This window comes from Oreochromis niloticus, linkage group LG9, assembly GCF_001858045.2.
Source record: "Oreochromis niloticus isolate F11D_XX linkage group LG9, O_niloticus_UMD_NMBU, whole genome shotgun sequence".
NCBI lineage: Eukaryota > Metazoa > Chordata > Actinopteri > Cichliformes > Cichlidae > Oreochromis > Oreochromis niloticus.
This window is the reverse complement of record NC_031974.2, coordinates 24,177,985-24,201,430: the sequence shown is the minus strand read 5'-3', so window position 1 is coordinate 24,201,430 and position 23,446 is coordinate 24,177,985. Positions and strand designations below refer to the sequence as shown.

General features: G+C 38.7%; 1 protein-coding gene and 2 long non-coding RNA genes across 4 annotated transcripts; 2 read left to right on the top strand and 1 right to left on the bottom strand.

Moving 5' to 3' along the window:
* The first annotated feature begins 272 nt into the window (after window positions 1-272).
* Window positions 273-4,202, top strand: LOC102076085 (uncharacterized). 2 transcript variants are annotated; one of them, XR_268454.3, is made up of 6 exons: window positions 273-330; window positions 452-584; window positions 992-1,055; window positions 1,417-1,559; window positions 1,824-1,913; window positions 2,847-4,202. It is a non-coding gene; the product is annotated as an uncharacterized LOC102076085 (long non-coding RNA). The 2 variants fall into 2 exon arrangements; XR_003221642.1 differs by having other exon boundaries at window positions 303-584.
* A 6,849-nt stretch (window positions 4,203-11,051) lies between these two features.
* On the top strand, window positions 11,052-15,514 carry LOC112847842 (uncharacterized). Its single transcript, XR_003221643.1, has 2 exons — window positions 11,052-11,587; window positions 15,363-15,514. It is a non-coding gene; the product is annotated as an uncharacterized LOC112847842 (long non-coding RNA).
* A 3,722-nt stretch (window positions 15,515-19,236) lies between these two features.
* On the bottom strand, window positions 19,237-21,444 carry LOC109203596 (homeobox protein NANOG-like). Its single transcript, XM_025910207.1, has 4 exons — window positions 21,414-21,444; window positions 20,546-20,904; window positions 20,373-20,456; window positions 19,237-20,232 (listed from the first exon to the last, which is right to left on the bottom strand). Exons 1-4 carry the CDS (start codon window positions 21,442-21,444, stop codon window positions 19,951-19,953), a joined length of 756 nt encoding a protein of 251 aa, XP_025765992.1. The 3' UTR covers window positions 19,237-19,950.
* Between the last annotated feature and the right edge of the window lie 2,002 nt (window positions 21,445-23,446).

Genomic DNA, 23,446 nt, shown 5'->3' with positions numbered 1-23,446 from the left:
GAAATACTGCTTCTGTTAAATACTGTTAAGAAAGACTCAGAAATCTCGCTGTGTCATGTCACACCCACCAACCAAAGGAAGAGTTTGACCTGTTTTGAGCTCAAGTTTCTCATCACAGCCTGATGTGTGCTTCCTCCTGCACACTGATACAGCTGGTGGATGTAGTTCAGTAGAAAGAAAACAGTTCCTACATTAAAATGTTAATAAAAGTTTGTGGATTTCATTTTGAGTCAGGCGTGATTTCTAAAAAGAGACTTTGCTGCTGAGGAAAACTTTTGTTACTCTGAGAAACACACTGAAAAAAAGGGACTGGCCATCTCTTGGATTTATGTAAGCATCTTGCATGTATTTAACACAATTGCCTCATGTTTTAAAGTTAAATGTAACTATATAGTGTAAAAACTACATGATATGCAGAAAGGGTGTATTAAATTGTTCATATCATGTTCAGGTGAAGTAAGTCAATAAGATAGCAACGTTAAATCTCGTGAAACCACGCGTGATTTCATCTCGCGGGCTTTGGATCATGGTTTAAAAAAGGCATCCATCTCAGTCAAGTCGAGCAGCCAACTCTACGTTTTTTGGTATGTCTTGATTTTTTGAATTAATATTTACCATATTTCAGCCAAATGTAGTTAAACGTCTAGAGTGTCGCCATGTAACATGTTAAAAAATAGCCGTTAGCTTATTTGCTGTTTAATCTGTTGTCAAAGAATTGGCGCTTTTTCATATGAATTTGTCTTTGGCACAAGAGCCGTAATATCACATTAAACCTAATTACTAGGCGCTGATAACATAATTTGGTTTTCTTTGAGAATAGATTTGCCAACTTATTCTTCAGTTACATTGTGTATTTACTGCACCGTGGTGTTAGTGAGATTTTGGACATTGAACAGTTTTAGCTAGCATCATCAGTGGCATTATGCTAGCTTACATCCCTACACCTCCTGCCCTCACCTGCTGTCCTTTTGTTTTTTTGCTGCACTTTGAGAGACGACCTCTATTCTGCATTTCACCAGGAGTCAGCTGATGGATTGTGGGTTCAAGGTGTTATGGTGAGAAAGTATATTCTATTTTCGCTTAAGGTTTCTGTAACTTAGTTATAATAGGTTTTTTATAATTATTAGGTGCATGCATACTCAAATAGACCACCCTATTAATACAACTGAGAAATCCAAAATCTGCCATAGGTTTAACTTATACCTGTATGTATTGTCAGAAAGGTGATTACTGGACTCACATTAATGCACACTTGAACTAAAATGAGGGGTTGTTGGGTTGTAAATCAGAAACAAACATCTTTGGATTTTTTTAATCCCATAAGATCTGGAAACACAGTTTTTATTCAACAAAACATTACTGTTTAACCAAGCACAGTGCCTGCTGTTATTTCAAAATCATTTTATGTCATTTCAGATAAAATGCAGCATTCCAGTGCATCCCAACCATGCCTTTACAGTCAAGGTTTCTGACGGAGCTGAGTTTCTCTGACAGTCTGCTGAGAGTGTTTGCAAAGTGATCGGGGCAACAGCATCCATTGAAACAGTCAACTATTACCTGTGAGTACTGATTCCACTAAAAGGATGCCATAATTTTCATCATGCATTTACTGGCCCACTGAGAAAAATTTCTTTTTTTAAAAAATATATGTTCTGGAAACTATATATCCAAATCAAACAGGAACTTTTGATATTGCTTTGTAGATGCTGGTGTTGCATGTTGACTGGTTTAAAAAGTCAAGAGTTTTTGTCTGGCATCATTTTCTTCTGTGCTACTGAAAACTTTGAGTTCACAAATCTGTTTTCTTTGTTATAATACTTAAGGATGACATTAATGCTCGAAGGGAGTCCCTCATCAAAGTGCTCCGCATCTGAGTGAAAGACAATTGCAACATCTTGGTGCAGGAGTTCATGGTGAGTGTTTTATGAGTAGATTGTGGCTTTGCAACATTTAAAAATGCATTTAGTTATCCACTTGATCCTCATTGGACTGGTTAGGACCAGTAGTCCTCTTTAATCATTTGAAGTTCACATAAGGCCTGGTAGTGAACTTGGCTGCCAGCCCTTGAGGCCCCACCCCCACCCCTGTATTAGGGGTCACATCAGTGTGAAAAAACTTTAAATTTGTCATTCTAGTGAACAGAGGAAAATCCCACCAATATTTACATTAGCTTTTGTTTGAAAAAAAAAAAGACCAACTGACCAACAGCTAACCAAATTGTGGGGCTGAAAGTCTAAATTCTAACGTGGGGCGATCGTGGCTCAAGAGTTGGGAGTTCGCCTTGTAATCGGAAGGTTACCGGTTCAAGCCCCGGCTCGGACAGTCTCGGTCGTTGTGTCCTTGGGCAAGACACTTCACCCGTTGCCTACTGGTGGTGGTCAGAGGGCCCGGTGGCGCCAGTGTCCGGCAGCCTTGCCTCTGTCAGTGCGCCCCAGGGTGGCTGTGGCTACAACGTAGCTTGCCATCACCAGTGTATGAATGTGTGTGTGAATGGGTGAATGACTGGATATGTAAAGCGCTTTGGGGCCCTTAGGGACCATAAAAGCGCTATATAAATACAGGCCATTTAGGCCATTTTAACATCTTCTGAGTGACATAACCTGGATTTCTGATGGGCCGGTGTCTTTCTAACAAAAACTAATGTAAAGCATTTGAAATTATTATGTTTTTCACTCTCTTTTAGAAACTCTGTTAGCCCATGAATGGCAGCATGGCAGCCACTCTTTGGCTATAGCTATTTACTATGTTGCTTGCATTGGTTTAAATTACTCTAACATTAGAACTGGTAGATTAAAAGGAGATGAGTTTAAAAAGGAATTTTAAAGAAATGTTTTGTGTTTAACCAGGACTTGACTGAGGCCACTGCACAGATTGACAAAACCACAGTGAACATCTGTCTCCAGAGATGCGCCAGGCAATGACTTTTCTGATGTTGGCATCATCATCGAGGGTATAGTAGTTCTTCAAGATCTGGATAACGTGACCTTTGCAGTAGCCATGCTGTTTGGACCTTTTTTATTCCTTCAATATGAGTTACCCATCACAACTCTGCTACACTTTTGAGGTGATTCAAAGGATGGTAATGGAGTTGGATGCAACTCAGCTCTCAAGAAAAGCTCCTGCAAGGAAAGCTCACTGTTATGCGTGTGAGTTGATCAGCTCTAGGGGAGAGGACATTTAAATCTCACACTTGTTCTGCTGCATTTTGGAAGCTCAATTCCAGGATCAAATCGCAGGGTTTATTTTTATATACTCTGCAACTGCCATGAGGACAGGGCCGTTTTTGTTGTTGTTGTTTGTTTTTCCTTTTGCTCTGTACAAGTTCTCTGTTTGTCTGTTTGGCAGCATTTTTAAATTTCTGTTTGTATTTTTTTCTTTCTTTTACTAGTGAAGAGATGTGGCGTGAGCAGTTATACAGTCTAAATATCCCATATGGGTCGTGTGAAATGGTGTTTTCAGTTTCATTCAGTTGAAGTAAAGAACGTTGAATATTTCTAAGTGTGCTGTTTTAAACCAAGATGTCACAGTATGATCAGTGCTGTAATTTTTGACAGTCACTGTATCAATGTTATTTTTACATCTCTTGAATAAAGGTTTTGACCTGCAAGTGCTAATTTCTTTAGTTATTGGGGTAAAATGGGTAATGTTAATAGGAAGGTGTTCGCCAATTCAGTAACCTAATTTAATGTTAATGGAAACTAACGTTACCTCAAATTGTTTAGTTATAATTGTTGTTTAACTGAATCTTGACGTCAGAGGTTTTGTATTGTTCTTCCACAAGATGGTTACCTGTAACATTTTTCAAAAGAAACAGTCTAATTTCTTTGCTGTGATTGATTCCAGAGAACACGGAAGAACTGACATTATTTAACTGTTGATTTATATAGATTCAGTAGAGGAGTAATGTCAGTTTAATTCTTTACCTACTGTCAATGCAGTGAAATTAGGCATTTTTATTTGAAAGGTTACTGGTGGATGCCAGCAACCATCTTGGAAGAAAACAATACAATCTGTTATAAGGCCTCCATTTGAAAATTGTGTAATTGATACTAGAATATGATAGCAAAATGTAATTTGAAGATAACATGTAGTATCTAAGTGACCAAGTAGTATTTGGTAAAAGTTACTGAATCATGTTGGGATAAAGTGAGAAAATTGTGAAGGATTAAAATATTCCAAAAGCTCAAATTACTTCATCAAAACATGTTTAAGTCACATTTTATCAACACAAATTGCACAGGTTTATTCAACATGAATAACTTGTGTTAATTTAACTCAATTGTTTAAGTTGCTGCCAAAGCAAAACATCTGTGTGCAACAAATGTCCACCATTGAATTAAGTAAATCCAACAACATATTTTTTTCAGTGCACATCACAAGTCCATCTTGTTCCGATTTACTGTAGAGACTTATTTACAAACCTGGGAAACAATCTAGATGGATAAACAGAACTACAGTACTACTTCAGGACTCCAAAAATGTCACCAAACAAAACTGAATCCATTTCACTGACATTACAATTCCTGTGGACGGCTAAACTTAAGCTTAAGTCAGTTATTGTTGTCTTGGGGGGCTCTGTTACTTTTCCCTCCCCCACAGATGGAGCAGAGAAGAAGAAAAAGCAGCTCAGGAGTCATCAGCCCCTCACCCCACACTTCAAGCCGGCTTGAGTAGATATTCTGTAAAAAGAGCTGTGTGATAAAACCAGTGATACGTCTGAGGCAGTTTCAAGCTCAGTCTCAGAGGAGAAACAAGATTTTGCTGTCCCAAGAAGCCAGGATGGCAACATCACTGCCACTCTGCACGATCCCAGCACTGCTCCAGAGAAACCTAAAGGAAAGGCCCGGGTGGTGTTCACAGAGAGACAGTTAAATATTCTTGTCCATCAGTTTAATTTGAAACATTACTATGACCCAAGAGAGATGAAACAGCTGGCAGAGATGACAGGACTGACTTACAAACAGGTGAGTATTTTTCAACTTACTACAACAGAAGAAAAATAAATTTTGGCTCCATTGTACTGATTTAATGTTTTCTGTTTTCTTCCATCTTTAGATAAAAACTTGGTTTCAAAACAGACGGAGTAAGTTTAGGAGGAGGTCACATCCTCAGCATGTGAATCAGTGCGTCCCACTTCATGTAAGTATCTCCTATTATTAAAAAGCACTGTTTCTGATTCTGTCATTATCTGGGGAATTGATTGTATTTACTGAAATGTAATGGCAATAATTTAAAACAAGAATTTTAGAAGTATTCTCGTTTTACTGACAGTCCACCTGTCTGTGATTCAGTTTCAGGGAGAGGGGCAGCCCCCACTCAGGCAGCAGTACACCCAGCACCTGGATGTAAACTTAATCACAAATGGTGCAAATTATCAGGGCCCCTATCCTCATCCTGTGGATAATTTTGTGGCTGGACCTCAATGGACCTTCCCCACCTCACCACAGACGCTTGGCTGGTCGATGCCACCAGGCAACCGCAATTATGAATTCAACCCCGGTGTATGAATGCACAACACAACAACTCCGGGCTTCACAATACAAGTTTTGAAGGAGCAAGTGGAGAGCCTTGCCAGCAGCTAATGATCCTTTAACTACAAATATTGTCATTTATATCAGCATTCTTTGTATTACATTTTAATCTTCTTTTTTTCATGTAGCTCAACATAACAGAGTCTCTTTCAGTAAATGAAAGGAACATGGTGAATTTTCGGCCCTTTATTTTTAATCATCGGACTAAAAAAAAAATTGAATTTAGCCGACTTTGGCTATTGTAAATACATTTTAGTCTATCCAGAAATATTAAGAGATGAAGTCATGAAAATTTGTTTTGTTTCAGTTGTATCTTCCAGTATTTGTAAAAAAAAATAATGGCCATGAAGAATATTATCTGCCTTGTGTATGAGAAACTGTAAATACAATATTAGTTTCACCAATTCAAAACTTTCTACATGTCTCAAATCCTTCAGTCAGAGACTGAACATCCAAATGTTTTAGAGACTTTAGACCTCTATCTTTCCATGTTAACTTGAGCTACAATCCTCTATATTCACAATCACAGTATGAGACACCGTGTCAAGCTCACAGTCTACGCCTCACTATGTCTCCTGATTTATTTATTTTTACAAATAACCGCTGCACATGAAGATAAATCCACAGATGCATAATCCAGCAATCATCTTGTGGTGTGTCTTTTAGAGAGAGAGAGAGTATGAGTGTGTGTGTGTGTTTCTTTGTCACAGTTGTACTTGATTATGAAGGTGGGAAGCTGCAATAACGGCCCCCAGGAGCCAGAGGCAGACAGAGATGGATCCAGAAGAACCGGGCCATCCGGCACCTCCAAGAGTAACGAAGACCTGAGGCCACACACCTCAGCGACATCCACCTGTCCATCCCAGCAGGAGAAGCACCAGATGGGGCTCCCCCAGATGGAGGCTGAGAATCCTGCATGAGTTTGTCTGAAAAGTACTTTGTGCAGGGGTCTGGGTCTGTCTGAGAGGTTTCCCTCTTCCTCACTGAGTTTGTTTTGCTGCTCTTTCTGGGAAAAAATAAAAACTCTTTTGTCGTCTCTTTTTCTTTATAAACTGGTGGTGTTGCCACAGTAGAGTATCTCTCGGTTTGTGGGCTCATCTAAAGGTAACCACCGAGCAAACTTTAATGTGAGTTCAGTTAATCTTGAGTTTAGCTCCTGAATGAGGTCTTCTGCTGCTCTACTCGGTGTCTGTTCACAGTTTAATGTGAACACGTTGAGAGAAGAGTGAGAGAGTGTTTGGAGAAAAACACCAACTAATCATTAGCTCAACACGCTGGGAGAAGTTGAGTGTTTTCTCACAGAAAGTTGGACAATAAACTTTAAAAGTGACAGTTACACAATCTGTAAAGGAGAATTAATTGGATGAGATTTTTGGAAAGTTCTTATCAAATCAATTAGTTGCCTCGACAAAGCAGGTGCAGACTTATTGTTAAAGAGTTGAATGTGGTTCAAATGGCACCTGACCTAGAAACATGTCAGATTTAATGTCTTCATAGAGTTTATATAACACCACATGGGCTCGTCTGGGAGTTGAACCCGGGACCTCTCACCTGAAGCGAGAATCATTCCCCTTGACCAAAATGCAACACGGGAGAAGAATGTATGAAAGATTGTGTTGAAAGCTGACTGAATGTCCTGCAGCTGTATGTGAGGCACTCAGGGAACACTGCTCATTTAGAAATCTGTTTCAAAAGTGTTACAAATGCATACAGTATGATCCACAAGTGCAAACTAAGATTTAAAAAAGTCTTCATCTTCAGTGAGTGTTGTGTAACTTTCGAGGACTCACAAGTGTGCGCTTCAATCCAAACACAAAAACAAAACAATGTGACCACACGTAAAACTGTTTGACAAATTCTATGAAACATTCACGCTCCAGTGGATGCATCAGAAAGCAACTTGGGATTAGTATCTTGGCCAACTATATGTGGCTTGCAAACTGGAGCAGCCAGGGATCAAACCACAAAGCTTCTGATCAGAAGGTGACTTGTGCTAAATCTTGAGCAACAACCACACTGGGATGAGCCAGTTTAGACATCCAAGATAAAATGTCACATTGGTTAATTAAAGATTTAGAGATTGTTACATGGAAGACAAAAGAAATGTTCCTGTCTCATGTGTCTTCGTTATCCAGAGATTTCATGGCTTCATGGTGCAGTTGAATGACTTTTTGCACCAACCAGGCCGAGTTTATCTGCAAAGCGACACAAGTTATTTTGAGGTTCATCAATCAACTAGTAAAAGATCTAAACTTATTCAGTGGGAACAAGTATCAATCTATACTTCTCCTATGAAAAACCTTCTAAAGCTGTCTATAATTTTACCTCCAAAGTTCATCAGCAAACAGTCTGAATGCCTGTAATTTCCAGGCTGTACTCAAACCCATTAATTGAACCTGAAAACTTGCTGTGACTCCAAACCCAAGTAAATTATGGCTAAATGTCACACTTGGATCTGGTGATAGAGAAGTGAGTCAGTGTAACCTTTATTAAATCAGGGAAAACAACACATTCGTATACGCTGTGGCGGCCTGCAGAAAGCAAAACCTCTTAAAGAAATGGAGCTAAGGGTAAGCTGAAGCCATCTGATGTTTATGTTAATGAATAAAACACACTGACACATTTTGTCTTAGTTTTTATTGTTTATTAAAATACTTTTAAATCTCTAGTTTTAGCTCACAAAGAGTGAGACTCAATTATTTTTTTTCTTTCATGAGAAATAGTTTAAGCCATAAAAAAGGAATGATGACATTTAGGATATTAACCATCTAGTCCAGCAGGTGGCGGTAATGCACCTTAAAGCTCTAACCGCCAAAGAAAAACCCAAAAGAAGAAGAAGAAGCCGCAGAGTTCCCGCTTCATTGCGTTTGTGTTTTAGTTCATTGTTCTGGCTCATCTAAAGTGAAGCACTAAGGTAACTTTAATGTGAGTTCAGTCAATCTTGAGTTTAGCTCCTGAGTGAAGTTTTCTGTTGCTCTCCTCGGTCTCTGTTGTCAGTCATTTGTGAACCCTTTGAAAGAAAAAACCTCTACATCAAGTCAAGCTGCTATAAACTAATTTACAAGAAAATATCAACAAATGCTAATGAAACACAGAGACGAAAACAGTGTTATTATTAGAATAAAGCTTTAAAATGAGCTAAGTGTAATCAGAGTTTCTATTATTTTTTTGGTTTGTTACTAAGCGCTAGTTAGCATCTCTATGTCTATCATTTTATGAATGCAGCTAGCTAACCAAGCTAGCTAGCCCCACCCTTCATCCATTTAAGGTAACTTAAATTCAAACATGTTGGCATTAAAAGTGCTATAATAAAATACATTTATGAGAAATGTAAACATAAATGTATTCCAGGCTAAAACACAGCTGCCTTTGTCTTATCAGCGCAAAGTTGTGCCAGCCCACAGGGCATTTGATTGTAAAAACTGGCCTCACTCTGAGAGGCCTGTTATTAGAATCATTTTAAAGATTATTTGATATATTCTGATCAGTATTCGGCGAGTGAGTCTGATTAACTGTTAGCAAAATAATAATGATAGGCCAGAGACACCAGAGACACATTTTTAAAACAAATACAGCTTCGGCCCCTAAGAGGGAATCTGTGTTCAAATTTTATCACACTTCAAAGTACTGCTGATTTTTTAAAGCTCCATAATTTTTTGGAGGTTGAGATCATTTTCATGTTTGCAAAAAAATCTGAAATGGAGGAACAAAGATAAATAGAATAGAATACAATAGAATAATCTTTTATTGTCATTGTACATTTTCAACTAAATTGTGCCATACTGCTAAATTTGGTATCAGTGCTCAAACTTTTTGTGTTTGTTTCAAACAAGTTGCCCACTCGGGGAAGCTAAAATTTGTTCTTTGTGTTCTCAGATGAACTTATGAGACACTTTGACTCTTCAGTGCAGTGTGGAGCCTAACAAAGATCTGTTTTGTGTCCCAGCTGATCAGCAGGAGGAGAAGAGTCTGATGGAGCAGCAGAGGAACATTTAAGCTACTTGGACTCAGCTCAGCCACTGCAGAGAAAACAATGAGCTCAACACAGAAGGTGACAGAAACTAGTGTTAAGAAATACTCCATTAAAAGCTGAAGTACTGATATATGTTTTATGCAAAACTAACTGAACCTTGTGCTATATTAAAAGAATCACAGCTCACAATAATTTCTATTGAGAGCTCCAGTAGATTTTCTTAATGTACAGGCTGTGATCAGCTGACCTGCTGCTCTCTGTGAATTCAACCAGATGTCAGCAGATGTTTCATGAGTTGTCCTGGCTGATTTCCATCCTCTACACTGACAGTACAATGTCTTTCTATTAGACACTATACTGTTGGTATGTGGGTGGAACTCATGAATGTCAGCATCATAATCTGAAGTTTAAATTAATCTCTGCTACACTTGATGTAATCTAACTCTGCCATGAGCACCATAGTCTCTGTGCACCAGTCACACACTGTTCTTTACTTTAAATCCATCACAGTACAGTAAACTTACCTGCTTATCCTGCACTAACCTGCAGAGGATTTTACTGCAGGCTTTAAATCACATTGTGAGACAAACTGCACACAAACAGTTTGTGTGTTTACTGATGTTTGTTGAGCTGATAGAATCGCTGCATTTGAAATTACCTGCCACATAAAAAATATTACTCCATTTATTCTCGCTCGTCTTCTGTATTGCTAACTAGATGTTGAAATACAGCGACTGCAACTTATCAGCACCTGCAGTCGTTCAGGTTCTGTGCCAAAAAACATAAACACTGGTCCAATGTAACTCCTGACTATGGCACACAGTTTTGCCTCTTTAATCTCTTATGATTAGTACATGATCAGGATTGGATTTCACATGTTACTGTTTAGGCTCAAATCGATTTGATCTTTTTTGCTCACAGTGATGAAATAACTCCCCTCAAATGCCTTAAACCAGAAGTTACAAGCCTGTTTTGAAAATGTAAGGAGTAGAAAATACAGATATATATATTTTTAATGTAGGGAGTAAAAGTTAAAAAACCCTCAGGTTACAATCAGACTCTGACATCATCCTTCACTGAACCAAGCTAGTAACTGTTACATTTGATTCATTATCATTGAATAAATTAGACAATTATAGAAATATATAATAGAAAACAGCAACAGGAAATATAAAAAATATAAAAAAGTGCAGACCTGGTAAACATTTATTACTATTCTGAGTGTGTTAGCATTAATATTTGTGTACAAGCAGGAGGGATGGGCATGATTTTAGAGTGTTTGAACAGTGATTAATTATCTTTAACACCAGGTTGGATGTAATGTGTTACTACTACCAGTAGGTGGGGATAAGAGACCTTTAAGGTGTTTGGTGCCACACTCCACCTTCAGGTTTAAAACTAGTGTTAATGGAGGGAGTTTGAAGCTTCAGTTTGTTCAATGAATGCATTTCACTCACCGCCTCTGTTTGTATCTCTGTCACTGCAGGACCAACATGGACCGAGAAGTCAGCGCTCTCAGGAGGCTGACAAACCTCACAGAAGAAAGAGAGAGAAAAAATACACCTGTGACGAGTGTGGGAAGGATTTTACTTTGAAGTCTGAACTAAAACAACATCAGCTCATCCACACTGGAGAGAGACCGTTCAGCTGTGACTTGTGTGGAAAGTCGTTTTCCTGGAAGAATGCCCTAAAAACACATCAAGTCGTCCACAGTGGAGTTAAAGCTTACAGCTGTGATCAGTGTGGTAAAGCTTTTACTCAAAAGATCAGCTTACAGAGACATCTAGTTACCCACTCTGGAATTAAGGCATACAGCTGTGACATCTGTGGAAAAACTTTCAGCCAGCTAGGGAGCCGAAATACACACCTACGCATTCACTCCGGAGAAAATGTGTACTGGTGTGATCAGTGTGGCAAATACTTTACAACAGACGCACACTTACAAAGCCACATGTTTACCCACACTGAGGAGAGACCTTATCAATGTGACCTGTGTGAGAAGACTTTTAAAGCTCCGCGTTACCTGAGACAACACCAACAGATCCACACCAGAAAGAGACTCAACAAGTGCAGTTACTGTGAGGTATGTATTTATACTGTTTGGAACAAGTCTGCTCATTAAATTGTGTTAGCATGTTAGCACTTCTACTACATGGAAAAGCAGCTCTGAGCGATTATTCAGATTTTCATTTCATTGATGATTTTTGTTTACATAATCATGAAAAACTAAAAGTACTAAAAACTGATATGATGCTGTTATTTATTCTTCAAGCAGTTTCATGGTATATCATAGTGTTATTATTATTTCTGTATAAATGGCCTTTGGTTTACAGCGGCTCATTCCTCTGTCAGGTGTACATGGAATAATATAAAACTTAAGTTAAGTACAAAACCAAACCATTCAGTAATCTTCTCATATGGTTAACAAAGTTGTATCGTTACGTAATGGTATTGTAGCTGTAATATCATTGCTTCCATATAGCTTTAGTACTTTTAAACATTAGTGTTAAAATACCCATTTAATGTTATAATTGCAGTGTCATTGGGGGTAATAGTGTTTTTCTTGTGTCCTGGTCAGCTGAGTGTTATAGCTGCACAATTACAGTGTTATTAATGCAATATTAAATTAGTATTATTGCAGTGTTACAGTAGTTTAGCACTATGTGGGTACCCTAAAAACATTAGTATGGTAGTACTTAAGTGTAAGTCAGATGTTACTGTAATAATAAATAAGTATTACTGTAGTATTATGGTGGTGGTATTGTAGTTATTGTAGCCCAGTAAACTGAGTGTATTAATCGAAACAGTAAAATGTAACTGGACGTCTGCAGAGATGCTCTTTATTTCAGGCGACGTTCAGGATAAAAGTAGGGCTGTGCAAAACTATTATTTTCCTAATCGATGAATCTAGCGATTAATTTTTCGATGCATCGATTAATCTAACGATTAATTTTTCAATCCGATTCGATTTCGATTTGATTCAATTATCGATTATTTCCCCATTATTTGACTTGTATAGCAATTTCACATTTACTAATTTATGTATCTCAATGAAAAACACAAATTTCTTCATTTGAACACCTTTCAATAAAAAAATTGCAAATTTTGCAAGTTATGCATTGGAGATTTAATAAAAACAAAATCCACAATAAAATTGTAGTACAATCTTCTGTTTTTAACAAAAAATTAAATGTTGTGCAAAATAAATATGAATAAAGGAAATCATAGCAAAAAATTAATAAAATATAAACAGCAGCAATGGCGTCTTTGAACAAATAAAACGTAACATTCACTTTGCTCTCTGCAAAAAAAGTGCTCTTCGTTAATAAAATATCAATTTTGCTGCCTTCTCTCCTATTTCTGTGTGTGTGTTCAATCACGTTCATCACATGATGTAGTTATGCATTGGAGTGGAGGAATGTTAGCATTTCTACATGCTCAGCAGTCAGGCTTGCCCTTTTTTTGGTGACAATGTTTCCAGCAACTGAAAAAAGCCTTTCAGATGGTGTTGATGTGGCAGGTACAGCCAGATATGATTTGGCTAAAGTAGCCAGTGTGGGGAATCTTGTTGCATTATTCTTCCACCATGTAAGGGGGTCATTATCCCTTAGAATAGGGGCTTCCCCAAAATACAACAGTACTTCTTTCCTCACCGCCTCATTTTCTCCATCCTCACCCTGGTCAGTTTTTTCATTACAATCTTCCTCCTCAGAATCTGTACCCAACAAAGTGTCCAATACAGACCTCTTCTTTGTTGGGGGACTTGCTGAGGCTTCCTGTAGCTGTGATCTCTGCTCCCTTTTGAGATCAAGTGCCTCCCTCTGTACTCTTACTTGCAGTTTCAGAGCATCTTCTGGAGAAAGGAATTTCAGTTTACCAAAACGTGGATCGAGGGCAGCAGCAATGAGTGACACATTTTTCCCATCTGCTTGAAATGCACATACCTCTGGCTGCCACCTATACAAGATTTCGTCTTCTGCACTGTTCTGGAAAGAGTTTACTGCAGCAGAATCAAATGATTTGTTTTGGGTGGATTTCACGAGACCTTTCGGGGGGGGGGGGCAGAGACTGTGACATAGGACTGTCCACTAAGAACATTAGTGGCTTGCTCATAAGGCTTGAGCACCTCCTTCAATTCATCCAGAAGAATCCACTGATCACTTTTCAGATCTAGGTACTGTTTCCCACGCTGTGTGACTTCTGGATCTGAAAGCGTCGCAACCACTGGCCATCTCTGTTCCAACAGATGTTCAATCATGTAGTATGAACTGTTCCATCTGACAGCGACATCCTGGATTAGTTTATGCTCAGCTGTACCCATCTGTTTTTGCTTCTGCTTAAGTTTGGTGCTAGCTGGCTCACTTTTCCTGATGTGCTTTACAACGCCCCGTGCAGCTGATAGTGCCTTATCAATCTTGGGGTCTTTCAGTGTATGGTTTACAACCAGTTGCAGTGTATGCCCGGCACACTGATAGGACACCACTCCAAACTTCTCTTTCAGGATGTGGAGAGCTGCAACTATGTTACTTGCATTATCATGCACAATGGCAAGGATATTATGCAAGGAAATGTGGAATTTTTCTGCCACCTTCTCCACCCAGGAGGCAAGGTTTTCTGCAGTGTGGCGCTCTTCAGTGTTGCTAAAGTGAAGGAGAGAAGATCCCAATTGTCATTAATGAAATGACAAGTTACCCCTAAGTAGGACTCTGTGACCAGACTTGTCCAAGCATCAGTGGTAAGGGAGATTTTGGATGTGGCCTTTTTTAGTTCATTCCTTAGTTTCTCCACTGAAGTTTCCATCATGCTTGTAAAATGATGCCTAGATGGCAGAGTGTAACCTGGTTGGAAAGTGCATTTCTTTGAATCCCTCACCCTCAACCACAGCAAGTGGTCTCATGTCTTTTAAAATCATAGATAAGACACTCTCGGTAAGTACAGCCGCCTCCTGGGGGGTGCATGGTGTACTTCTTCTCTGACAGTAGTCCTCCAGACTTTTCTGTTTGTTCCTGAAATCATAAATCACACACAGCACACAGATGAATTCAAATAATTACAAAATAATTATATGGAAAGCATAATATCAAAATAATTTGATAAGGATCTGGTTGTTACATATATATATAAAAATATAAATCATGTATGTGCCTTACTGTTATGCCATGTGCCTTCATAGCATAACAGTAAGAGATTAATGATAATCACCAATGTTGAACATTCTATGATATGCAATCATTGTGTTATTACATTACAAAAAAGCAAATCAATGAGGACACTTACGTTGGACCTTTCTATTGCTCTAGCTCTTATGGAAGAATATTTACAAAAATAACGTTTAAACAGCCATAGCTGATGGCACCTTTACTGGTGCAATGCTTTCTAGTCATTAGATGGCATAACTTTGACCTATAAGATCAAGCTAGAGAAGCATTACGTATAAAAACAGCGTTCAAATAGGATGAAAGACATTAAACTTGATAAATCAAGAGTTCGTTGTCATTTTGCTTTTCCAAGCACTTTAACAATGTTGTAATAGTGTCCACGGCGGCTACGTTTAGCAGGTGGTGCATGAATTAAAGGGTAAAAACCAGCGTTAGTAAAAAAAAGTTGAAAACGTACGGTGGTTTGTCCTTTTCAGAAGCTGCTGTGTTCGGGTGGAGTGATTTAAGTTGACTGCGGCTGCCTCACTCATGTTGCCGCTACTTGCTGCCGCCATGTCTGTTTTGAAAGTGACGACGCATCGACGCACGTTGTTTTGTTGTTTTTACGCTTCGACGTAATCGATTACGTCGACGCGTCGTCCCAGCCCTAGATAAAAGTATTGAAGTACTGACTTACACTGTCTTTGTGTCTTTGTTTAGAAGCAGAGCGACACAGATGGATCCAGTTCTCAACCCTGTCATCGCTGTGGTGGTGGGAAAGACTTTCGTTGTGACATCTGTGGAAAAACTTTCAGTCAGCAAGCCGGCCTAAAAATACATCAACGTAAACACACTGGAGACAAACTGAAATACTGCAAAGAATGTGGGAGAAGCTTCCCCACATCACGTGAGTTAAAACAACATGAACTCTTTCACAGTGGGGTTAAAAAGCACCTCTGTGATCAGTGTGGGTCATCCTTCACCACTGCAGGTCACCTTAAAAGACACAAACGAGTCCACACAGGAGAGAAACCATACAAGTGCAGACACTGTGACAAAAGCTTCTCACAGTCAGGTCATCGTAACAAGCATGAACGTACACACATGGAAGGAAACTACAGCTGTGAGCAGTGTGACAAGAGCTTCAGTAATCTCAGTTCATACTCCGCACACAAACGATCCCACGTTACTAATAAACTGTTTCACTGTTACCAATGTGCCAAAACATTCACTTCATTATCTGCTCTGTGCAAACATCAGCGTGATCACGCAGGGCTGAAATCGTTCCCATCACAGGATGACAGCGAATCTGAAGAGAGAGAGAAACATCCTCTTCTGGTTTCAGAGTCCAACTTAAAACCCTGGAGATCAGGCTCCACAGAGTTCAGATAAACTCTGCTGTGAAGACCTGAGGCAGCTACGAATTAAAATGTTCCCGTAGTTCCATTTTAATCTTTGTAAACTGTTCTTCTGTAGTATTTGTGTTCAGTGGTTACCTTTTTTTTTTTCAGTAGTTGGATGAAAAATCATTTTCCTGTTCTCAAGTTTTTATTGAATGTATTTTGTTAAATAAAGTTATATAAAGTTGTTAAATAATGTTAAAAAAATGTTAAATAAAGAAATTGTTTAATGACAAAGATTTTGAGCCATGATGTCATTTCCTGTATTTCAGAGTAAAGACTGAAGTGACAAATGGAAACATGTTTACAGTCAGAGTCTGATGATCTGTTTTCAGTGGCACAGATGGAGGTTTATCAGAGGAGGAGACTTGGCTGTTCTCTACTCACACTGAACAGGGTTCCTGCAGCTTATTAAAAATTTGTCCTGAAAGTTATGAAAAATAAGATCTTTAAAATCTTTTATTTTTTATCAAACTTGCTGTAGGTATGAAAACTTCTGGTTTTCTGTTTAAGCTGTCAAAACAATTCATTTTGGAAAATAATCTTTTAAAGTTGTGGTTTCACTTGCTCAGCGTTTATCAGCATTTCCTGATACAAGGCAGGATGGATCCATGCTTTTGTTGTTTAAGACAAATTCTGGCACTAAAATCTGAATGTTGCAGAAATTGAGACCCATCAGACCAGGCAATATTTTTCAATCTTCTATCGTCCACTTTAGTTCCAGAATCATTTTCTATAAGGATGTCATTAAAAACCTGTGAGAGTGCCGTTTCAGTGGAATGTAAATGTTTAAAACCAGATTGAAAAACCTCCATAATACCATTAGTATCCAAAAATGTATTGAATTGGGTAAACAGATTGTACAGCTTTGATATCCTTTGACACCAGATATGAGGTGATGGGATTTCACAAGATTTCATTACACTTAACAAAAAACTATGTTTGAGAGTCAATAAAGATGACACATGGAGAAAGTATTTCATTTTAGCAAAGTCCTCGTTTATTGGAAGAAAAATCATTACAGATTCATGTTGACTTTACAACAGTTACACCATATAAAAAGTGGACTTTATCAATCACTTACAGAAGCCTTAATCTACCCCACCAACTATGACCAAGCAAATTTTTCCTTGTTTTGTAAAAGTGTAAATGATGAAGAAGTTCACTGAGTTTTATCAAACCTGCCTCTGCGTTAACTTTTAAATAACTTTACATTAAAATGAAATTATAAAAAATAAAATTAGCATCCAGTATATCAGAAATGCTCATCTTAAGGCTTCAGAATGATAGTTGAGAAATGAAAGAGAGATGTAACAGTAGCTACAGCCATATTTAACTGTTAGCAAGGTTCTCCACTTTCTCTGTAAAAACTTGCACTGTGAAGTCCGGGGTTGTTCACATTCTATGCAGTGCTGAAGACACTGGTGTTGCAATCATAATGTCAGTTGCCTGGTGGCATCGACCAGCCAAACATCTGGGGCGAGGTGGGGAAGGTCCATTGACGTCCAGTCGCAAAATTGCCCACAGCATGATGATAGGGGGCCTGATAATTTGCACCATTTGTGATGATCTGTAGGTGCTGGGTATACGACTCCCTGAGTGGGGGCTGTCCCTCACCCTGAAACTGAACCACAGATACACTGTCAGTAAAACCAGAATACTTTTTTCTTGTTGTGCACATCCACCAGTAAATGAAGCTTCTAACTTCACTTCAGCAATCATTTAACAGCCAGGGCCTACCTCTGTGTCTGAATCCATATCTGCTGACTTTACTCCTGCTCCATCCTTGATGCCATGCTTCATCTAGAGATTCTTCCATAGATGGATTTTTGTTGGCAAATTTCAGCAACCTCAGAAACAAATGAAAAGCTGCAGAGGAGCTGAGACTGGGCCTGAACACTTTTGTGACGCCTTCCCTCAAAAACAGTGATTCACTGAGACAGAAAAGAACTTTAAATGTTTAGCAATAAAAGAAAACTAAGGGAAACAAACTAAAGCAAAACACACAAAAGAACCAAATACTCAGCAATCCCAAAACATAAAGCCATACATCAATCCTCTCTACTCCAACTGACACTGCATGAACAGGTGCCTAAAATAGGCAATCAATAAATCACGTGACCCACCATAAACTATCACAAAATACTTTCAATACAAACCTCTTCAACATAACCATCAGAAATCACACAGTTAACAACAGCATGAAATCTGTATATTAAGTTCAGACAGGCCTCTTACAATCATAATCTACAATATTTGGTGGGATTGTTAAAAAGTGAGTGAATCTTTCAGAAATCTTGCTGCCATGTTCTTCTTCTTTGGGTTTGGCAGGCTAGATGCATCAGTGGTGTGTTACTGCCATCTACTGTTCATTATTTCCCAAGTCAGTCTTCTTCTGATTAAACAGGCTGGACTCAAGCTAGAAGCACAAAGTCAGCCTCAGATCCCTACATTGTCTTATATAGACTAGCACTGTGTAGATATTGTAACTGTGTCTTTGTTTTAGTGCAGCAGTCCAGGTTCAGAAGTGTGTGCATGTTGAACACAGTTTCTCCAGCTGATCCAAGCTCTCTGAACAACTTTCTTCATTGATGGAAATACTTCTTGCACTCAGGATGTTCCTGACTGTATTGGTGCTCCCACTCACGAATCCACAGCAGCCAAGTCTCAGTCTGTTAATATAAGTAAGTCTCTTGTTTTGCCAATAAACAACTTTCAAAGTGAACATTTAGGGCCTTAAGATTCTCTGCAGGAGAATGATAGACTGCTTGAATTGAAAGAAGACAACAGAAACTACAATAACTACTTTTACAACTGAGGTGTGCAGGAGAGCATCTTTGAATGCACATCAACAAGATGCAGCAGAAAAACCAAACCAAGTACCACTTCTGTCAGCTAAATACAGGAAACTGAAGCTACAGTTCAAACAAACTTTGAAAGTTGGACAACAGAAGATTAGAGAAATGTTTTCTGGTGCGATGAGTTTCCATTTCTGATGGGACATTTGAAAGGTCAGAACTGACTGTGTACCATCTTCTGATGACTGCTTCAAGTAGGATAAGTCATGTCACAAAGCTTCGATCATCTAAAGCTGGTTTCTTCAATTTTTATTTTTTTTTTTGCAGGAATGAATGACTTCCTGCTTGTCATAGTTTCAGATATACAGTGTTAGATTGGGTTGGGTACCTCTGGTGTATTATCATCATTTAAAAGCTGAATGTACAATATCAATCCACGTTCATTCAGTTAATGATTTATTCATTAATCTGTATTCACTTTGTATTTGTATTTTGCTCACATTCAGGAGAAACACCTTATAGCATAATGCTTTTTGGAAACTCTCAAAGGCAACATTAAATGGATTATTAGACTCAGTGCTGCTCATTTATTGACTTGATTTTTCATTCCTGCAGCTTTGCTGCTCTGACAGCTCCACTCAGGCTCTGCTGGACACCACCGTGCTCCTGCTGCATGGTGCCTGGTTGCTGGTACGCTTCCCAGTCATGATCATCGGTGGCATTGTGAGCAAGAACCTGGCAACCTCCAGCCACCATGCCCCATCCATAACATCCCCTGACAGACCCCAACACAGCCCTGATACAAACATACATGGCCATCAGCAGCATCCTACACTTTAATTGAGCTGACTTCAGGTGTTCAGTAAGGGTATTTTAAACCATTGCACGTTTCATTTCAAGACTTCAGTTTCATAGGGCAGAGAGTAGAAAAGGTGACAATAAAATGTTTATTTTGGGGCTTTACCCCCAACATCAGACTTGTGAACAATTAAAAGCAAACCCAACATTTAGAGTCTTAGGCAGATAATCACAGAGGCAGAAACTTTTCAACGTATCATCTCAGGTTTCTTAAGATGAAGTATTCAAAGCTAGGGCTTTGAGCTAGGGATGTTATTTGAGGTATTCCTGGGAAAATCTTTGAGATCCATTTGAAAGCTCCAGATTCTTTAGATTATCTGTCTCATACTTCAAGCCTCCTTTATTGCCGTTGCCTGGTGGCATTGACCAGTCAAACATGTGGGGCGAGGTTGGGAAGGTCCATTGAGGTCCAGCCGCAAAATTGCCCACAGCATGATGATAGGGGGCCTGATAATTTGCACCATTTGCGATTGACTTCATCTCTAGGTGCTGAGTGTACGACTCCCTGTGTGGGGGCTGTCCCTCTCCCTGAAACTGAATCACAGACAGGTGGACGGTCAGTAAAACCAGAATACTTCTTTAAATTATTGACGTTACATTTCAGTAAATACAATCAACTCCCCAGATAATGACAGATTCAGAAACAGTGCTTTTTAATAATAGGAGATACTTACATGAAGTGGGACGCCCTGATTCACATGCTGAGGATGTGAACTCCTCCTAAACTTACTCCGTTTGTTTTGAAACCAAGTTTTTACCTAAAGATGGAAGAAAATTGACACATTCCATGAGTACAATGGAGCAAAAATTCAATTTCTTAGATTCTTGCAAGTTGAAAAACACTCACCTGTTTGTAGGTCAGTCCTGTCATCTCTGCCAGCTGTTTCATCTCTCTTGGGTCATAGTAATGTTTCGCATTAAACTGATGGACAAGAACATTCAACTGTCTCTCTGTGAACACCACCCGGGCCTTTCCTTTAGGTTTCTCTGTAGCAGTGCTGGGATCGTGCAGAGTGGCAGTGATGTTGCCATCCTGGCTTCTTGGGACAGCAAAATCTTGTTTCTGCTCTGAGACTGAGCTGGAAACAGCCTCAGACGTATCAGTAGTTTTGTTGCTCAGCTCCTTTTCAAGAGCACTCTCCACCCATGTAGCGAGTTCTTCCAAGGAAAGACTCCCTTCGGGGCCGCTGTCATAACTCCACGAGTCTGTGAGGGTAAAGAGACAGAGGATAGTAAGCACAAGTCTATATGGTCCACATGGGTCAGTTGCTGATATGTTTCGGCACGACTGACTTTCTAACTGAAAAAATAAACAAAGGTTTAATTGATGAGTCTTGAATCCCAAAAGGTCTCAGACTGAAGAAGTCACTCGTATGAGTGACAAAACATTTCTCCCATTGAAAATGTTACATCCAGATGAACGGAATCAACCTTTTGGGATTTACTTACCTGATGACTGAGCATGCATCAACACAATGAGTCTTAAACACAAAAGTTTCCCACAAAGTAGGAAAAAGAGAAGTCGGATATTTGTACATTCTTTAAAACCAAAAAGGATTTAAAGTGGACTCTGTTCAGCTGTGGGGGGAGAAATGGTGACTTCTGCCATCAGGACTTACAACACAGAGTGAAGGAGCATTTTTGCTCAGAGTTGTCTTAGAGGTTAGCCAACTCTGTTCATATTAGCTCACCAGGCAACAATGCTGAGTACATACCTGGAGAAAAGTGCATCCCATAATCTTCCATCTTTGAAATCCCAGTGATTAAAACAGGAAAGCTGGAATAAGTATCTCTGCTGAAAGAGCTCCAAACCAAGCAGGATAGTGCTATGTGTCCCAAGACTGACTTAAGAGCAATTCTCCTGGGCTTTTAAGGAGGTTTGTGGGTGTGGGCAGGAATGTGGGGGGTTGAGCTTCTTCTTTTGTGAGTTGCTTTACAAAGCAGTCGGGCTGTTTCTACCAACTGGCATCATTTACATTTCTTTAAAATGCTGTTTCTCAGGTTTGAAAAAAGAAAGTACAATTAAAATTACAGCCATACAAATGAGCTTTACCAAATCCTTCCAGCTCACACTTTATAAAATATCAAACACTTAATACCTAAAATTACTTTATCGTTTTGATCAGTGATGTTTCGAGAAATGACAAAGTGTGATCTCACAGACTCAGGTTCTTGGTGTCATGGTTGTTTGGGGGATTTTATCATTATACATGTTGCAAACCAGAGCTGTGTTTAACTCCAGTAACATCATTAGTGACTTAAGAACAATACTCCTGAGTCAGTTTGAGTTTTGTGGAGGTGGGCAAGAATTTGTGGGTTTAAGTCATTTTTCATGACTTTTTGAAGCACATCAATTTATCAAAGTCAAAACGACTTGATATTTTACATTAGTCCTTACTACCAGCTTGCTGAACATAAGAATTCCTTTAAGGTCGTCATGATTTGGTCTTGTTCTGATCAACTCCTAAATGTTATGTGTCAAAGATTTGTTTGTTGCTTTAGTCATTATTTGTGTAGTTCAGAGGTCTTATCAGGAGAGTATTTAATTTCATACAAAGTGAATTTGATGGTTCTGTTGAAGCATTTTTTCTTTTTTTTATCCTTGTACTCTTATATTTTGCAGAATGGATTTAGGATTGGTGTGTTTCATAGTTTTTTTTCCACACACTTTTATAAGCTATATCATATAAGGAAATATGATGGAAAAATAAAAAGCATATAATGATGTTTGATTTATGAAGTCACTTTCACTTTATAAAGAATTGCAACAGATTTTGATATTTTGCCTTTACTGTAAGTAATGTGAGTCATCCAGGATACTTTGTGATGTGTTATCACTCCAAGAAGTTTTCTTTCAGATATTTATTCTAATTCTTAGTTATTTATCATCAGTTTGTAACAATTCAATTACTAGTAAAGGCCCAGATATTGTAAATTTATTATATTTAATTAATTATAGTTAAGCCAAGTCTTCAGAGATTACTCTCACAGCAGAGCACTTTATGGTTTGACGATAAATCCAAAGAAGAGAAGAAGTCTAAGTGGACGCAAATCCACTCACTTTGTTGTTTGTGTTTGTCTGCAAACATGGTTTAAAAATACATTTAGCTGCTTCATTTCTGGACTTTATGCTTTAAGTTAGACATGTTAACACAAACACCTTTACCCACATTTATCTCTCATTGCCCTGGTGCCATCTGTCTGCATTGACTTGATAATTAATCAGAGGTAGCAGGATGTGATACAGGAACTCTAAAAGACACATTAGCGTATGTTTAGTGGTCACTGGCTGAGCTGGGTGTGTCTCTGATTATGAATGAGCCAGAGGGGGCCAGATGTATGTGTCTGTGGGGTTTATGGGCGGCGTTGGTGTGGAGCATTAACCTTGCTATTGTTTACATTGACTTATGTGGATGTTTTATAATTTCAGACACTTTTACAATGTAGGTGCTTTTCAAAGAAGGTGAAAGCTACCGTAAAACTCTAGAAAATTCTCCAAATGACCTGCAGCAAATAGATCTATAGATCTAATAGAAAGTGAAGTACAGATCAGTGCTCAGATCAGAGATTAGTTTTGACCAGGAACATAAATGTAGTTTGCATGAAACATGTCAACAGATGTGGTTGACATGAAAGCAGAACAGGCTGAACTCAAGTATCATTTGTTATTACAGTGAGTGAAAGAAGTGGGTCAGTGAGAAATATCCATAAAGAGCATGATTTAGCACTAGCTGCAGCTCACAGTCAG